Consider the following 17,318-nt stretch of genomic DNA (forward strand, 5'->3'; position numbering starts at 1 on the left):
TTTTTTTTTTTTTTTTCGTGTATTTTTAAAGCACAAATTCATGATTATGCATAAATACACGTAAGAGACGCTACCCTGAAAATTATTGCATGACAAGGGTAAAAAAAAAAAAAAAAAAAAAAAAGGAAAAGAAAAGAAAAAAAAATATATATTATAACCGAAACAAACGTATTTTTGACATAAATAGAATTGTCATGTGCGAAGCAGTACTATTCGCTCAGAACGAAATGTAGTAAATCTGTTCAAGGAAGGTAAAGAAAAAAAAAAAGCAAAAAATCACACTGTCGCATTGGGCCTTTGCGAAGGGTGGCGACTATCACAATGTTGTGTTTGAGAAAGAAAAGAGAAAAAAAATGGAAAGAAAAAAAAATTTACAATGCAGACTGTCCGATGCAAGCATATGTTGGTATCTACACATCTACATATCTGTATTTAAAAAAAAAAAAATTGATCCTAAAAAATACCAACTGCAAAAATGCCGGCGCACGCATTCGTCCCTGTGTGTAACACAAAAAAGGGTTTCGTAATTCGTATATGCTGTAATATACGAAAAAAATATATATATATATATCGTGAAAATGTATGGATCAAAAAATTATGGGGCTGCGCCGCGCACGCAAACGCGCTTTATGATAATCAAGAAGAAAACAAAAAAAGAAAAATGCACTAATAAAAATGGCTGCGAAGAACTGCAACAGGAAAGGTACGCTACGAAATTGCAATAAAAAAATATATCTATTTCGGAATAGCGATAAGAAAAAAAAAAGGTCTATTAAGATGTCACATTATGCTCTATTTGCAGAGTGTGCATGCAGAGCTACCATGTGTTATCATTTTCGCGGCTGAGAAGGCGTCTCGCGTGTTAGATTTATTCTAACTTTTATTTTTTAACAAAAAAGGGGAGAGAATAAAATGGAAAGGGAGGAAAACGCAAAAAAAAAAAAAAAAAAGGACAAAAAAAAATAATAAAATAATAATAAAGAAGAATGAAAAAAAATTCACGCAAGGTAGAAACTTCAAGGTGCCCTTTTGTGAGAAAAAAAAGGGAAAAATATATCGGAAATTAACGCAATGTACAAAATGCGATCTTCCGCGGGAAATTCCACGACAGAAGCACATTCGCACGCACGTGTGAAGATACACGCAGTGGCTCATAATAGGGCCGAAAAGGTTTTGCTCTATATGCCTCTATGCGCTTTTCAAGAATACAGGCAAAAAAAAAAAAAAGAAAAAAAGCTAGGATGGAACGAACATTCGCTGCGTTATACACGGATTATTACACGCGACTATTTATGTGCGCAAAGAAAAAAAAAAAAAAAAAAAAAATAGATAGGCGGGCGAGGATATTTTTAAAACACGAAAAAAAGGGTGAAAAAAAAAAAAAAAATTCATTTACACTCGCACACCGTACGTAGAATACGTGCGTTCCCCGCTACGACACTCAACATCGGTGAACGTAAACTGGCGCAACCGCAAAAGCTGTGCATCAGAACAGATCTATGGAAAAAAATGTGAGTAGGGAGGCAGGAAAAATTATCTTACATTTTATTTTCCCTCCTCTTTCTTTTTTCACACTCAAAATTTTTTTCCTTCAATGTTCGCGCTATACGAATAAGATCGTTAGATCATTCGATTGTATATTTTATTATTATTACTTTTTTTTTTGCGCACGAAAAGGTTGATTCACTTATGATACAAAATGGCAGATGTTGTTGCACGGTTCGTCGTTGCATAAATATGAAAAAAAGAAAAATAATAAATAAAATAAATAATAAAGTGATTACTCCTCGTTTACAAACATATGTAACAGTTTTCATATAACGATTGTTGGAAAAATGCTCCACATTTGTGCATACGCATGCTGCGTTCTACATAATGCCAAATTGTGCCACTTTTTTTTTTTTTTTTTTCAAAGTACGCGGACATGAAATTTGTGTATATGTTATACTCGCGCATGCACGTATGTTTCGCATAAACGTGTGCTACATGTATATATCTCCTTCGTTGGAAAGGTAACATATGCAAACATAAAAGCGCAAGTACTGTCTATGGGACTTGTGCGCTAAGTGGAAAGGTGTTCAGTTTACATAAACTGGTAAGTTATGGATCATGAATCAGTTATGATGCTTTTTATTAAAAAGGTTCGATGTGCGCGAGCACATATGCATGCATTCATACATATATGTGCTTGCAGGAGCGTCAAGAAATGGAATGAAATGAGATAGAAGTGGACACTTGCACGCGCATGCGCCAGGATAATGCAAACATGTATTCAGGCTCATATACGTGTGTGTATCACACCACAATGTTCCACTGTTGACTGTAAAGGCATCAGATAAATGCTGATTGCACGTTTGCTACCTGTGTGGAGGGTTGGTGAGTACGTATTTCGTTCCCCTCCCCCAAATGATAGATTTCTCACTTGCGAAATACAAAATTTTATTTACACAAAATTGAGTGCGAAATTGATGCAAAGTGGTTCATTTGCACGCTCTATGGACGGATACACAGGTTGTCTGATGACTCGCTACACTGATGTACGGGCGCGTGTTTGTATATGCCTGCAGCATGCATGGGTGTAAAATGTTTATACAGGTGTAGACGAAAAAGCAAATGTAAACGCTAAAATGAGCGATACGCCAAGATCAACGCCAACGTAGTTGCATCTACTAAAACCTGCAACCTACATGTGCTGTTTGACAAAAAATAAAATCGGCGCACCGTAGCACGCAGGTGTGTGCCTTGCTTTTTCTGGAATTAACGTAAATTTTAAAATGTAAAAAAAAAAAAAAAGAATATAAATTACGACTTTAAACACTTCAGCGTTTAAATTTATGTGTAAAAAAAAAAAAAAAAAAGGCTTCCACAAGGAAGGTAAAAAGAGAGGGTGGTGCCACTATAACAAGAACGCGCAGTGTGGTGGTGATTATACATGAATTCAGCAATATGTGTGTCCCTTATTTATGCATGGACTTGAAGGTATACATGTGCACACGAAAATTACGCATTCGGGAGAGTGTAATGTTAAAGTAGGTTACTACTACATACGCTGGAGGGTTATCCGAACGTACAAGTACGGTTACACATGTATGTAGATAAATAGGAGCACATAGAAATGGAAATAGCAATGCTCGTAATATTGCGCTGTTATACGCAAAAAAAAAAAAAATAAATAAATAATAAAAAAAAAATACAAAAGGACAATTACACAGCAAAACACATGCTTACTCCTTTTTACTTATATTACGATTTCAAAGGAATGTATCTTGCTTCCTCCTTTTATCATATAACATATGATAAAAAAAAACTGTTGTAAATGAAATGTTCCAGTTTTCTAACATTTGCAGGTGACGAGAAGCAATGGTAGAAAAAAAAAGAGGAAAGTGTAAAATAAAACAGAAGAATACAATAAAAAGAAAAAAAAAAAAAAAAAATTTAATGCTTAAAAGAAAAATATAAAAATGCAAAAAAATATATGAACGTTAAAATAATTAAAAAAAAAAAGGAGTACAGTGTTAAAAACTTAGGGACAAAATTTAAAAAAAAAAAAAAAAAAAAAAAAAAAATGACATCGAAATGCGGTTAAAAATGGGTCAGGGCATGTGGATTAATAAAAATGCCTTGGACGGAAACGGGTAGTATGTACATGTGTACAAGGATGGGGAACAATTAAGGGACCCACAAATGGGAGAAGCCCTAATATAGAAAAAGTTCAATTAAAGGACATACCAAAGAAAGAAGAACAAAGTACGTACATATGTGCTAATGAATATACGTCTCAGAGCTACTTCCTTCCTTTTCACCCATCCGTGGTCAGGTGTACAGTAAAAATATGTACTGTGCGTCATGGAAAAAAAAAAAAAAAAAAAAAAAAAGTACACTTGTGAGTACAGCAAAAATTTAGTGGTTTAGCTGCAAGGTGGCTAGCTTGTGCGTAAATGTTCGTCTGGTGTATGGGAGCATACGTAGATTGCATATATTATATATACATTTGTGCTAGCATACATTTATACACACATATATCTATGTATTTATAAATCTACATATTTGTACATTTGGGCATTTTTACTTTCGTACACTTATATATATATATTTATGTACCAAAAGGAGAAAAAAAAATTCTGAACTGTTAATTAAAAGAAAGCCACGAGGTCACCGTTATAGGTAGCCAATACAACAATTATACGTAGTGAGCCTTTTTTTTTTTTTTCCATGCTCATATTTTGTGTGCAATTGATTAATAAATTTGGTGTGTAATTTTTAGCACAGAATTTTATTCATATTTTGTGTTCATATGAGTCTTTTTCTTAATATGCAAAAAAACGTCCACAATGCGCAAGTAGGCCCCGTTATTTTCGTAATTTCCTTTCACAGGGGTATTATTTCCGCGTTCCCTTGAAAACGTTTCGCGGGTTCGCTCCCGTCACTCTACATGTACGCACAGCCACAATCACATGTGGCGTGAAGGAGAACGGGAAAAGTTCGAAGCGATGGGTGAGGAGCAAGGGGAATAAGCAAAAATGGAACCCTCCAATGTGGAATACCCAAAGTAGTAATTGTGTAAAGATCACCACTGGGGAAGGAGGTTCATACTTAAGTCAACGAAATAATGTAGATAACAGATTTGTTATCCAAAGAAGAGGTAGAAATGTGGCAGCCAAAATTTGATGAGCAAAGGGGCAAAACTGGTTATGCGTTATGGCATCTCATAACGATACGAGAAAAAGAAAAATGCATTCACAATTGTAAGACTTTTTTTTTTTTTTTTTTAGTATATTTTGTCATTTACATTACACGTATGTTCACACGTCGATATAAAAAATGTGGCACTTGTTTTTATCTGCGTACGTCGTGTGTACATTCTTCCGAAATTGCCAAGTCCTCTGTGAGAAAGGAAGTCATAGTAAGGTATGCAAGTCAACCATGAGCACTTTTGCACGTGCATAGATGTATACAGAGGGACACGAAAAAGTGTTTATCCTCTTACTCACCTCAAGTGGTTTTCTTGTAGATACACGCTGACCACATTGTCGACGTTCAAATTGCCGCTTTTATGCGAAGGTAGGCATTTTCGCGTACAAGACGAAAATTTGCACCATTAGCAAAATTTTCAAATGGTTGCATGCAAAAATAAGGCTGTTATTATTAAGAAAAAAAACGCGTACACGTACGCGAAATTTTTTCTTCCGCAGTTTTATTCATTTTAAGAATTTCGCAATTTGTTCAACATGCCACGGTAAAGTGATAAACCAAAATGTCTTTGCTAAAATTCCATTTTTATGGCCACGCATTGGGGATGTCGTAACTGCGCATTTTCGCTGCCTCAACAAGTGTTGCAATTATTCATGGTCAGTCAGTCGCCCCTCTTCCGCGGTTTGTATGTGGTGCGTGAGGCTCCGCCTGTATCTGCACTGGGCAAAAGTGAACGGAAAAAAGTACCCAAAGAATACGCAAAAAAGTGCCCCAGGAAAGTACCCAAAAAAGGAAGTACCTAAAAAGCTATGCGTACGCATCACACTGGAAAGGTGTACCGCGGGCAGTACGTGTTATTTTACCCACTTAGCGCCCATTATTGGTACAAAAAATATTTTATCGAGCGATTTATTTTAGAATGTAACTTTTACCTTTGCAAATGCTAAAAAGGCATCCATTACCCTAATTTTAAGTAGCTCATGTGTCATCTTACCCTCCACTTCGATTAAGCCACATAGAAAGTGAAAGTACGTGGAATGGAATATAAATATTGCAACGTCCGATGGACTTTGCTTTCGCGCCCCAGCAGTGTATGTGGGGCAGGGTGACTCCCACCCCCTCCAATGGGCTAATTGTAGCGGAACATTATTCCATATTTGTGGAAACAGCGCAAATAGGAGTAATCTTCAGAAGTTTGATCGAAGCGCTCGTGAAAAGTGGGTACCTAAACCAAGGCTTCCGAATTCAATGTGGGGAAAGTTATCCACAGAAATGTGGAATATAATATCAACTGTTTTATCATTTTCAAACACAAAAAAAAAGGGGTGGGCTGGCGCATATATGTCGATTCAGCGGGAAAAATATATGCTGTGATGAAAGCTTTTTCACGAGCATGTGTGCGTAGGTGTATCATCGTGGTAATGAACAAATGCCTTACATTGAAGAAACCTGTGGGTACAAAATTGGCTTCCGCATTTGCACAATTTAAAGGGAAAAACAAAAAAGGGGAATAAAAGGAGGCGGACTGAAGAGGGGTCACAGAAGATAGCATTAAAATGGGGCAAAAAAATGTAGCATTAAAATGGGGCCAAAGATATGGAGCATTCGAAGGAGGAATAATACGTAAGTATATTACACAAACTAATGCCTTCTCCTCTGAAATATGGTTGGGGTTGCCATGGTCTCGTTAAAGAACAAATCAAAGCAGTTGTCCTCCTTTAAGGGCGTTGCTTCATCCTGCAGAAAGTCTAAATCGTGGTTTGCTTCACTTCGAGTGGATATATTTTTCTCGCCTGCTTTTCCCCCTTGCGCGTTTTCTGTGGGGTGGCTAACGTCGTCTGGGTTAGCCGTTCGAAGACGACTTCCGCCTCCTTCTCGAAAGTCACTTTGGAAATTCTTCTCTGGCGTCACCTGATTGTCCTTATTATTTTCATCTTTAAAAAAATCATCTGCGCAAGATTCCCCCAGTTGGTTCGGAGTAGTTTGCTCATTTCTGCATTGCTGGATAAATTGAGAAGATAATGATCTCTCAGCTTCGCCCATCTTTCCATTTTTACCTTGCTCTTTTTCCTTCAGGGAAACTTCGACAATTTTGTTAATGCTTTCAAAATTGTTCTTCCCGAACACTAAGGTGTTACTTTCCCCCTCTGTAAATAATTCGTCTTTTGGGAAAAGGGCGTCATCGATTATTTGTCCAGAATTAACAGGAAGTGGACTTACTCCCTTATCCTTACCTCCCATTTGATGAGGGAACGAAGTGCTACAGGTTTGTCCGCACTTAGCACTAAAAGTTTTTTCCGCTTCAGACCAGTTTTTATTTTTCTTCATTTTGGTGCTTACATTATCTATCTGTTCTTTATTCAAACCGTTTGCCTTTTTAAGAGCCCTTTTGGCGTTATTCCCTGGGGTAGCAATTTTGTTTGGCCCCCAGCTGGAATTCCCTTTTAGCTGTTCTTTACTGCTCTGTCTTAGCATATTACGTGTTTGCAGAGACAGCAGATCGTTGTTTTCTTGAATTTTCTGTTTAATTCTAAATTTTAGTGAATTCAAAGAATCGAGAAAATTGTCCTTAACTGGTGTGTCCTTACTTTCACCATTTTTTCCTTCTGCTTTTTTGCTTATTAAGTGGGTTTTCATGTTATTATCATGGGGATTGTAAAAAAGGTTATCCGCATTAGCATTAAATTTGCTAAACAAGGAATAGTTTTCATGGAAATCCAGCTCGTTCTCCTGGTTAATCAGATAATTGTCTAGCTTTTTCATTTTTTCTTCCTTTCTCTTTCTGTCATTTTGTTTCTTTTGGAAGTTTTTAAATGTATGTTTTTTTTTTCTTTTTTTTTTTTTGTTGATGCTTTTCTGCGTCTTGGGGTTTAACCGCTGCAGAATGGTCTTTTTGTATTTCTGCGCTAGGTTTCGAATGATAGCAATTCCCTTCTCCAGATTCTTCTCCATTGTGTCAATAATTTGCTTTACACGCTGTGGAGTTCTTCTTGCGGCTTTTTGCGCCCCTTCTTTTGGGATGATATTAAGTTAAGGCTGCATCAGTTTATTCCCTTGGAACAGTTTTGAGGTGGAGTTATCTGTATTTGTGCTTCCACTATCTCCTTTTGTGTGGCGTCCTTTCTTTTCATGTTGCGTTATTTTTTTTTGCGTTTTCTTTTTTTTCTGCACAATTTTTCTCATTTCGCACCTTTCCTTTTTGATGATTTTTCTTTTTTTTTTTTTCCAATTTTTCCGATCCATGGCACCCCAAGAGGCTGAACATTTTTCGACGCGCCCCCCACGCGTGGACGTTTTGAATTTTTTTTTTTTTTTTTTTCTTCCTTCATGGATAGAATTTTGCCACAAATGGAGTGAACCCTCTTCGGTTGGCATTTTACACTTCTCCTGTACAATAATCACCTGTTGACAGGGAGACGGGTCCACATGGCGCGTATTTTTTTTTTTTTTTTTTTTTTCTTTGTTGCACGTCAGGGGAAGGAACGAAACAGAAATGTAGAATAGTGGTTTTACTCCATGATTGGGGAGGGTTCCTTCCTTTCGTTTTATGTGTCCCGTTCTGCCCCTTTCCATGGGCGAGTCGATTCTTTCGACATCTTTCATTAGAACGATTCCCCACAAAGGAACCACTCCAAGCAGATTAAATTGGTGAAACATGAGGCACCATTTAAAAAGGCAAAATAGCACTTTAAGTCAGCGTAGAAGGCGAAGTCAGTTTCCCGATGTTGCCTGCTTTTTACGAGAATCGATGATGCATTTAAGGGGAGGAGCAGGAAAGGAAGAATGCAAGCGCAAAAAAAAGTGAACACACACCTGTCGGAACTTTTGCAGAGGAAGCCAATCGATGAGCAGCATGTTTCAACGTGTAAAATGATCTAACTCGTTTCTCCTGTTTACACCTTCTCCCAAACCATTTGCGTTACGACTTTGCGCTTCTGCAGGAAGATGCCCTTTTTAATGATTACACCCATATTGGGAAAAGAATTTATGGAGCAAATTTGTTCATCATATTACGCTTCACCGTTTTAGGCTGTATTTCCTCCTTTTCTTTTGTCCGAGCGACTTAGTGAAGAAGCCCTATTTCGCGTCGTCCTTCTCGAAGCAGTACCAATCATGGAGCACTTTCGTAATACCAAAAAAGGAAAAATAGAATTGTAGATGTGTTAAGAAGATACACGTGATTAGAGCACCGAGGGAAGATATACCTTCACGCTGGGTGACCCACATAAACGTTTGGTCACTCGTCCAGCACGTCACTTTCCATTTTCATGCCTCCTCCTTCCCCCTTTTAACAGACAATTTTGTAACGGGAGCCCTATCTGGAGTGACCGTTGACGCCGTTCTGTACCCCATTGACAGCATAAAAACGAATGCTCAGGCCAAAAAATCTTTCTCATTTTCTGACATAAAGAAGTTGTATAGTGGGATTTTGCCAACCTTAGTTGGAACAGTTCCAGCTAGCGCTTTCTTTTACTGCTTCTATGAATTATCCAAGAAGTTACTGACAGGTATGCTTCTTCTCCTCCACACAGAAGTGACATTGTGTACATTTAAAATTGAAATTTTTTAAAAAAAAAAAGAAAAAAAAAGAAAAACATAGGGAAATTAGACCTTTTATCCATTTTTACTTCCCCCCAATTGTATCCTTTTGCACACACACGCATACACACCCGGGAGCTGTTGCTTCTGTGAACTGTTCTCGTTTCGTTGTTCGCGATTCTGAATACACGGGGTTGACAGTCATAAAATGGGACGATAATTTTTCCGGGGAAATTTTTTATTTTTTTATTTTTCTCCATTTTGCGTAGAAAATAGAGAAAATATAAGCAAAACGAATTTGTACTTAATTTCAACAAGCGTGGCGGAGATTACAGCTTGTACAGTGAGGTAAGAAGAGAAAAATGGAGAAACAATTGGAAGACACGTTAACACACCCGGACGGTCGCTATCTCCACTACCTGCGCTTGCGGCACGACATGGGGAATCTTTTTTTTTTTTTATCTTGACAGGGTGCCATTCGAAATAGTGAAGCAGAGAATGCAGGTGTCTGGAAATACTTCCGTGTTAAGGACAATCTACGAAGTCACGCAAAGGGAAGGCCTGATGTCTTTTTTAGGAAAAAGCTATTTCGTTATGATCGTTCGGGAAATTCCCTTTGACTGCATTCAATACTTCCTGTGGGAAACCCTTAAGGAAAAGGCCAAGAAAGGTGCAATGGAGGGGAGGTCAGGCGCATCACAAAATTTCCTAGCTTTGTGTAACAGCGCACTCTTCCCATACTTTTTTTCATTTTTACAGATTTTGGCAAATTTTCCAAGAAGTACCCCTCAATAACGTCAGCCATATGCGGCGGACTTGCAGGTTGGCGAAAAAGGAGGGCAGGGACAGTGATGAGTGTACCCTGAACGAATTGTGCTTAACCTACGTTCTACGCATTCCGTGTTATGCATTATACGCTTTGTCTGCTTGAGGGGGGTAGGCCAAATGACATCTTTACCATTTTCACTCCATTCCTTTCAGGTGGAATCGCTGGGTTTTTAACTACCCCTTTGGACGTGATAAAGTCTAGGCAAATTATATACGTATGAACCGGAAATTGGTGGCATTCCAAAAATATGTCAATATATTCGCTGGTACATGTTCACATCCGTGTGCTTGTCGCCCCTTTTTTCCATGCTCGAACACATTGTTAACCCCCCCCCCCCCAAAAAAAAAAAAAACTGTTCAGGGGAAATCCTACATAGAAACTGTCACAGAGATTGCAGAAGAAGGATATATGACATTCTACAGAGGATGCTGTTTTCGGTCGCTCTACTTATTCTTTGGGGGGCTCATCTTCTTTGGGTCCCTTAGATTTTTCTCCTTTAAAAAGGAATAGCACATACAGAGTGCGGTGTACGAATTTGTACATCAACCTATCCAGAAGTGCCTTTCTTATGAACAGAATAGCGCCACGTTGCATGCACCCATTTTAGCGCAGAATGATGAAGTGTTCCATGATTTTGGAACAAGCGCGCTCCATGTGGGTGTTTCGTTTTGTTTTAATCCTTTTAAAAATATGTTTCGCCTTTTTGCATGCACATTTAGCATTTTTATTTTTTTTTCTGACTATCCCAAATTATGCAGTTTAATGTTAATCCCTTTTAATCCCTTTTTAATGTGTGAACTTACTTAACCTTTTTGGCGTCGTAGATTTTTTCTCATTTGGGACGATTTATTAAACTTATGGTTGTTATTTTTGTGTAAGGGATTGCTTAACATTCTGTGTAAACGGCAGGGAACATTATAGCGGTGCCATCCTATTATCGAATGCGATCTGTCAATCACGCAGTTAGGAAGTTACGGGATTGTGCATTTCTGAAATAAGGATGAGCTTCTTCGAGCCCACCCCTTTGAAGCTGCAAAGAAAAAACATTGGGACAACATGGCTATCGCTCCACTATTACGTTTATGTGGTTGGGTCTCGTTCATCCAGTTCAGCAGACATTCCACACATTGACTTTTTACATTGCTGAGTTATAGCAATTTCCCTCGATCTGCTACTCCATAAATTCATAATACGATTTTTTTTTTATTTTATTTTTTTCCTTGTTTTTTATTTTATCTTAAAAAAAAAAAAAAGAAGAACGGGAAGGTTCATGATTAAGGGTACGGGAGTGAGGTTCCATAGTTCAGGAATAAGGTTGCAAGGTGTATGACTCTGGGAGCAGAATGTAGGCTTAAACTTTTAGGGTACACCAATCCAGTTTAAAGTTCACGCTTTAGGATTCGGGGGTTTCGTGTTCTCGGGGTTTAGGGTTCATAATTTATGGTTCAGGCTTCAGCAATTAAGGACTATTTTCTTATTTAATATATATATTCATCATAATTTTCTTAGTGATATATTTATTTGCAAAATCAAAGTAAAAAGCTACATATAAAATCCTAAACCCTGATGCATAAACCCCGAGAGCACGAAATGCCTGAATCCTTGAAACCTTCTATTTTTCTTTTCTTTTTTCCAGAGATTAAGTGTTCTTTCTTCTTTCTTTTCCTCTTAGAACCTTACTTAATTTTTCCCCCTGAACAAACCTTCTTTCCTTTTTCCCCCTTAAGGAACGTTACTTTCTTTTTCCCCCCATAAACAACCCTTCCTTTCCCCCCCTTAAACCTCCCTTTTCCTTCCCCCCCTTAAACCTCCCTTTTCCTTCCCCCCCCACTGAACACTCTGTCCTTACACCCCCCTAAACCTTCTTTCCTTAACCCTAAACCTTCCTTCTCCTAAACAGAACATTCCTTCTCCTAAACAAAAATTTCCTTCCCCTAAACAGAATTTTCCTTACTTAAACAGAACTTTCCTTCCCTTTAAAATCCTTCTTTCCTTCCCTTTAAACCTTCTTTCATTCCCCCTAAAACTTCTTTCCTTCCTCCTAAAACTTCTTTCCTTCCCCCTAAACCTTCTTTCCTTCCCCCTAAACCTTCTTTCCTTCCCCCTAAACCTTCTTCTTTCATTCCCCCTAAACCTTCTTTCATTCCCCCTAAACCTTCTTTCCTTCCCCCTAAACCTTCCTTCTTTCCTTTCCACTAAACCTTCCTTCTTTTCCCTCTTTAAAACCTTTTTCCTTTTTTCCTTCCTTAAACTTTTCTTTCTTCTTTCCCCTCCCTTAAAATTGCCTTCTTCTTCCCCTTTTAAAACCTTCTCTTTTCCTCCCATAAACAGAAGTTTTCTTCCCTTCCCTCTGAACAGAAGTTTCCCCTTCCCTCCCTAAAACAAAAATTTTCAACTTCTTCTTCCTTTCCCTCCATTAAGGAGTTATGTAGCAGGCCATATGTTATTGTTCTAACCCTAAACCGAAGAGAAAGAACATTCCTTCTTTTTCTTCCCCGTTTAGGAAACCTCCCTTCTTTTTCCTTTTCCCCCCTTGAAAACCTTCCTTCCCTCCCTAAAAACAAAAATTTTCAACTTCCTCTTCTCTCCCTAAAACAAAAATTTTCAACTTCTTCTTCCCTTCCCTCCATTAAAGAGTTATGTAGCAGGCCATATATTATTGTTCTAAAAAACCGAGGAAAAAGAACCTACGTCTTCCTTCCTTCCCTTAAAAAAAAACATTCCTTCCTTTCCTCCCATAAACAAAACATTCCTTCCTTCTTTCCCTCCTTAAGCAAAACTTTTCTTCCCTTCCCTCTGAACAGAAGTTTCCCCTTCCCTCCCTAAAACAAAAATTTTCAACTTTCTTCTTCCCTCCCTAAAACAGAAATTTTCAACTTTCTTCTTCCCTCCCTAAAACAAAAATTTTCAACTTCTTCTTCCCTCCCCTAGAACAAAAATTTTCAACTTTCTTCTTCCCTTCTCTCCCTTAAGGACGTTAAAATACGAGGCCATATCTTATTGTTTGTTCTAACCCTAAACGGAGGAAAAAGAAAACCTTCTTTTTCTTCTTACATTCCTTCCCTTAAACCAAACATTACTTCCTTCCATTAAGGTGGTTATATACCAGGCCATATCTTATTGTTCTAACGCTAAACCGAGGAAAAAGAACCTTTCCCTCCTAAACCTTTAAACCTTCCTTTTTCTTTTTCCCATCCCATAAGGAACCTTCTTTACCTTCTTACATTCTTTTCCCCCCTTTTAAGAAACCTTCTTTCTTCTTTTAACTTCCCCTTTAAGAAACTTTCCTTTTTCCTTATCTATAGAACCCTATTTGTTTTCCCCCCCCTAAACCTTTAAACCTTCCTTTTTCTTTTTCCCATCCCGTAAGGAACCTTCCTTCATCCTTCTTATTTTCTTTTCAAACCTTCTTTCCTTTTATTAAGAAGCTGCCTGGAAGAGAAAAAAAGAAAAGAAAAAGAAAAAGAAAAAGAAAAAGAAAAAGAAAAAGAAAAAGAAAAAGAAAAAGAAAAAGAAAAAGAAAAAGAAAAAGAAAAAGAAAAAGAAAAAGAAAAAAAAAAAAAAAAGAAAAAGAAAAAGAAAAAGAAAAAGAAAAAGAAAAAGAAAAAGAAAAAGAAAAAGAAAAGAAAAAAGAAGGAAAAGAAAAAGAAAAGAAAAAAGAAAGAAAAGAAAAAGAAAGAAAGAAAAGAAGAAGAAAAAAGAAAAAAAGAGAAGAAGAAGAAAACAAGGAAAAAAAAGAAAAAGAAGATATTTAGAGTGAGTTTGGGCGAGCGGGGTAACAGGAAGTAACCGGTAACAGGAAGTAACCGGTAACAGGAAGTAACCGGTAACAGGAAGTAACCGGTAACAGGAAGTAACCGGTAACAGGAAGTAACCGGTAACAGGAAGTAACCGGTAACAGGAAGTAACCGGTAACAGGAAGTAACCGGTAACAGGAAGTAACCGGTAACAGGAAGTAACCGGTAACAGGAAGTAACCGGTAACAGGAAGTAACCGGTAACAGGAAGTAACCGGTAACAGGAGGTAACAGGTAACAAGGTAACGGGTAAACGGGTAACCTATAACCTATAACTGAAGAAAAAAGAAAAAAGGAAAAAAGAAAAAGGTAGTAGTAGTCGTAGTTTGAAGGAGTAGTTTGAAAAGGAGTAGTTTCCAAAAAGAAGTAGTTTCAAAAGAAGTAGTTTCCAAAGGAAGTAGTTTCCAAGGAGTAGTTTGAAGGAGTAGTTTCAAAAGAAGTAGTTTCCAAAGAAAGTAGTTTTCAAAAGAAGTACTTTCCAAAAGAAGTACTTTCCAAAAGAAGTACTTTCCAAAAGAAGTACTTTCCAAAAGAAAGTAGTTTCCAAGGAGTAGTTCCAAAAAAAGTAGTTGTTCCAGAAGAAAAGAAAAGGAAGGAAGAAAATATATATATATATATATATATATGTATGTATGTGTCGAATTGAAAGGATATATATAGAGGAATATTTTGTAGCAAAAAAAAAAAAAAAAAAAAGAGTGGTGTGGGGAGTGGAAGAGAAGAGGAGGAGAAGGAAAGAATATGTATATATATATATATATATATATAGTTTTTTTTTTAATTCTGTAATTCTATAATATATATATGGTATATATATTTTTTTGATGACGGAGACACACAATGGCGACAACAGCGAATAGTGCACTGTTGCGGGCATGGCTGGAGAAATTGAGGGGGGAGGGGAAATTAAGTGGTACTGCTGAGGAAATTACAGTAAGTGCATATACATATATACACATATATATATATATATATATACATCTATATATATATATATATACGTATATATACATGCATATATATATGTATCATCATTCCCATAGACGAAATTGAAGAAGAATTTGGAGGAGGAATGGAATAAATTGATGGAGTCTCTGAAGCACCCGGGTTCCAAGGAAATATCTGATCTGTGTACGGATGCGAAGGACCTTGTGAGTGAAGGGGAACTTGGGAAGGACCACTATCTGCAGAATTTATGTAAAGGAATTGCTGAAATAAAGTATTTCATGAGTGGTGTGGAGACAAAGAGACGGGGGGGTCGTGGGGGTGCCGAGGATGATTCACCGAATGTTACGGAACTCACCAATGATAAAGCTTATGCACGCTGTATTGTCGGAACAGTCGCTTTCAGCGAACTATACGGTGACCATTGCCAAGTGGAAGGAATCATAAAGCAGATATCGTCCCACGTGGATGGCAAATTGAAGTACCACTTGAGCACGAATGGACAGAACCCTGAAGAGCAGTTGAAGAAATGTGGAAACATTGATCGCATTGCTCTAATCTTCGGAAGAGCGGTTCTTGGCGATTCCATTAAAACATGGGCAAAAGAGGAAAGAGGAAAGGGGACAAGGGTGGGGAGCGCGGGGAGGGTGGGGTATGTGTGGGGGCTGCGGGGAAATGTCTGTAAGGAGCACATGAAAGGGGACCAGACAAAACTGCAACAACAGAAGGAAATGAATAAAGAAATTCTAACGGAGTTTTCCGGAATGGACAAAACAAACAATGAATTAATGAAAGAATTAATAAGTGACGAGGTGCCTTTAACATTCGAAGATTTAAAGACGTCACTGCAGCAATCCCTAGAAAGTGGTGATGGTACTGCTGGTCCCACACCTAACATAGGCACCTTAATGGAAAAAGTAGGAGAGACAGCCCAAAAGAATGAAGGTAAGTATTAATAGAAATAAATTTTAAATAAAAGAATGTTAATGAAATAATGTTCTAAAAAGAAAAAATGTTTAAAGAAAAATGTTCTAAGGGAAAAAAGTGTTAATGAAAAAGTTTTTGTTCTAAGGAAGGGGAGGTGGTCTAAGGAAGGGGAGGTGGTCTAAGGAAGGGGAGGTGGTCTAAGGAAGGGGAGGTGGTCTAAGGAAGGGGAGGTGGTCTAAGGAAGGGGAGGTGGTCTAAGGAAGGGGAGGTGGTCTAAGGAAGGGGAGGTGGTCTAAGGAAGGGGAGGTGGTCTAAGGAAGGAAAGGAAAGGGACTAAGGGAAGGGGAAGGAAAGGGACTAAGGGAAGGGGAAGGAAAGGGACTAAGGGAAGGGGAAGGAAAGGGACTAAGGGAAGGGGAAGGAAAGGGACTAAGGGAAGGGGAAGGAAAGGGATTAAGGGAAGGGGAAGGAAAGGGACTAAGGGAAAGAAGGAAGGAAAAGAGGAAGGGAAGGAAGTAAGGGAAGGAAGGGGAGGTGGTCTAAGGAAGGGGAGGTGGTCTAAGGAAGGGGAGGTGGTCTAAGGAAGGGGAGGTGGTCTAAGGAAGGGGAGGTGGTCTAAGGAAGGGGAGGTGGTCTAAGGAAGGGGAGGTGGTCTAAGGAAGGGGAGGTGGTCTAAGGAAGGAAAGGAAAGGGACTAAGGGAAGGAAAGGAAAGGAAAGGAAAGGAAAGGAAAGGAAAGGAAAGGAAAGGAAAGGAAAGGAAAGGAAAGGAAAGGAAAGGAAAGGAAAGGAAAGGAAAGGAAATGAAAGGAAAAGAAAGGAAATGAAAGGAAAGGAAAGGAAAGGAAAGGAAAGGAAAGGAAAGGAAAGGAAAGGAAAGGAAAGGAAAGGAAAGGAAAGGAAAGGAAAGGAAAGGAAAGGAAAGGAAAGGAAGGAGAAGGGAAGGAATGAAGGAAGGGGAAGGAAGGGGTGATTTAGGAAGGAAGGGGAGAGGAAAGGAAAGGAAAGGAAAGGAAAGGAAAGGAAAGGAAAGGAAAGGAAAGGAAAGGAAAGGAAAGGAAAGGAAAGGAAAGGAAAGGAAGGAGAAGGGAAGGAATGAAGGAAGGGGAAGGAAGGGGTGATTTAGGAAGGAAGGGGTGATTTAGGAAGGAGAGGTGGTCTAAGGAAGGGGAGGTGGTCTAAGGAAGGAGAGGTGGTCTAAGGAAGGAGAGGTGGTCTAAGGAAGGGGAGGTGGTCTAAGGAAGGAGAGGTGGTCTAAGAAAGGAAAGGAGAAGTGAAGGAAGGGGAATGAAGGAGGGGGAAGGAAAGGAAAGGAAAGGAAAGGGGAAAGAAGGAAAGGGAGAAGGAAAGGAAAGGGGAAAGAAGGAATAGGAAAGAGAAGGAAAGAGAAAGGGAATGAAGGAAGGAGAAGGAAAGGGAATAGGAAAGGGAATATGAAAGGAGAAGGAAGAAAAGGGAAAGGGAGTGAAAGGAAAGGGAGTGAAGGAGAAGGAGAAGGAAAGAAGTAAGGAGAAGGAAGGGGAAGGGGAAGGAAAGGGGAGTGAAGGGGAAGGAGGGAAAAGGGGAAGGAAAAGGAAAGGAGGGGGAAGGA

The 17,318-nt window shown here is 38.5% G+C and overlaps 3 protein-coding genes across 3 annotated transcripts in view; 2 read left to right on the forward strand and 1 right to left on the reverse strand.

Moving 5' to 3' along the window:
• Positions 1 to 6,333: 6,333 nt before the first annotated feature.
• On the reverse strand, positions 6,334 to 7,644 carry PKNH_1460600 (conserved Plasmodium protein, unknown function; the record flags this gene model as incomplete). Its single annotated transcript, XM_002262450.1, has 1 exon — positions 6,334 to 7,644. One exon carries the CDS (start codon positions 7,642 to 7,644, stop codon positions 6,334 to 6,336), a length of 1,311 nt encoding a protein of 436 aa, XP_002262486.1.
• Positions 7,645 to 8,805: 1,161 nt separating this feature from the next.
• Positions 8,806 to 10,570, forward strand: PKNH_1460700 (mitochondrial carrier protein, putative; the record flags this gene model as incomplete). The annotated part of the gene is made up of 7 exons (XM_002262451.1): positions 8,806 to 8,818; positions 8,988 to 9,200; positions 9,501 to 9,579; positions 9,702 to 9,901; positions 9,991 to 10,053; positions 10,213 to 10,274; positions 10,421 to 10,570. The coding sequence occupies 7 exons, from the start codon at positions 8,806 to 8,808 to the stop codon at positions 10,568 to 10,570; spliced, it is 780 nt and encodes a 259-aa protein (XP_002262487.1).
• Positions 10,571 to 14,696: 4,126 nt separating this feature from the next.
• PKNH_1460800 (SICAvar, type I) overlaps positions 14,697 to 17,318 on the forward strand; it is a gene marked incomplete at both ends in the record, with an annotated part of 21,019 nt that continues 18,397 nt past the window's right edge. The window contains 2 exons of the mRNA XM_039113689.1: positions 14,697 to 14,789; positions 14,900 to 15,746. Coding sequence (XP_038970057.1) covers positions 14,697 to 14,789; positions 14,900 to 15,746 — 940 coding nt within the window. The remainder of the gene's footprint in view (positions 14,790 to 14,899; positions 15,747 to 17,318) is intronic.

This window comes from Plasmodium knowlesi (genome assembly GCF_000006355.2).
Source record: "Plasmodium knowlesi strain H genome assembly, chromosome: 14".
NCBI lineage: Eukaryota > Apicomplexa > Aconoidasida > Haemosporida > Plasmodiidae > Plasmodium > Plasmodium knowlesi.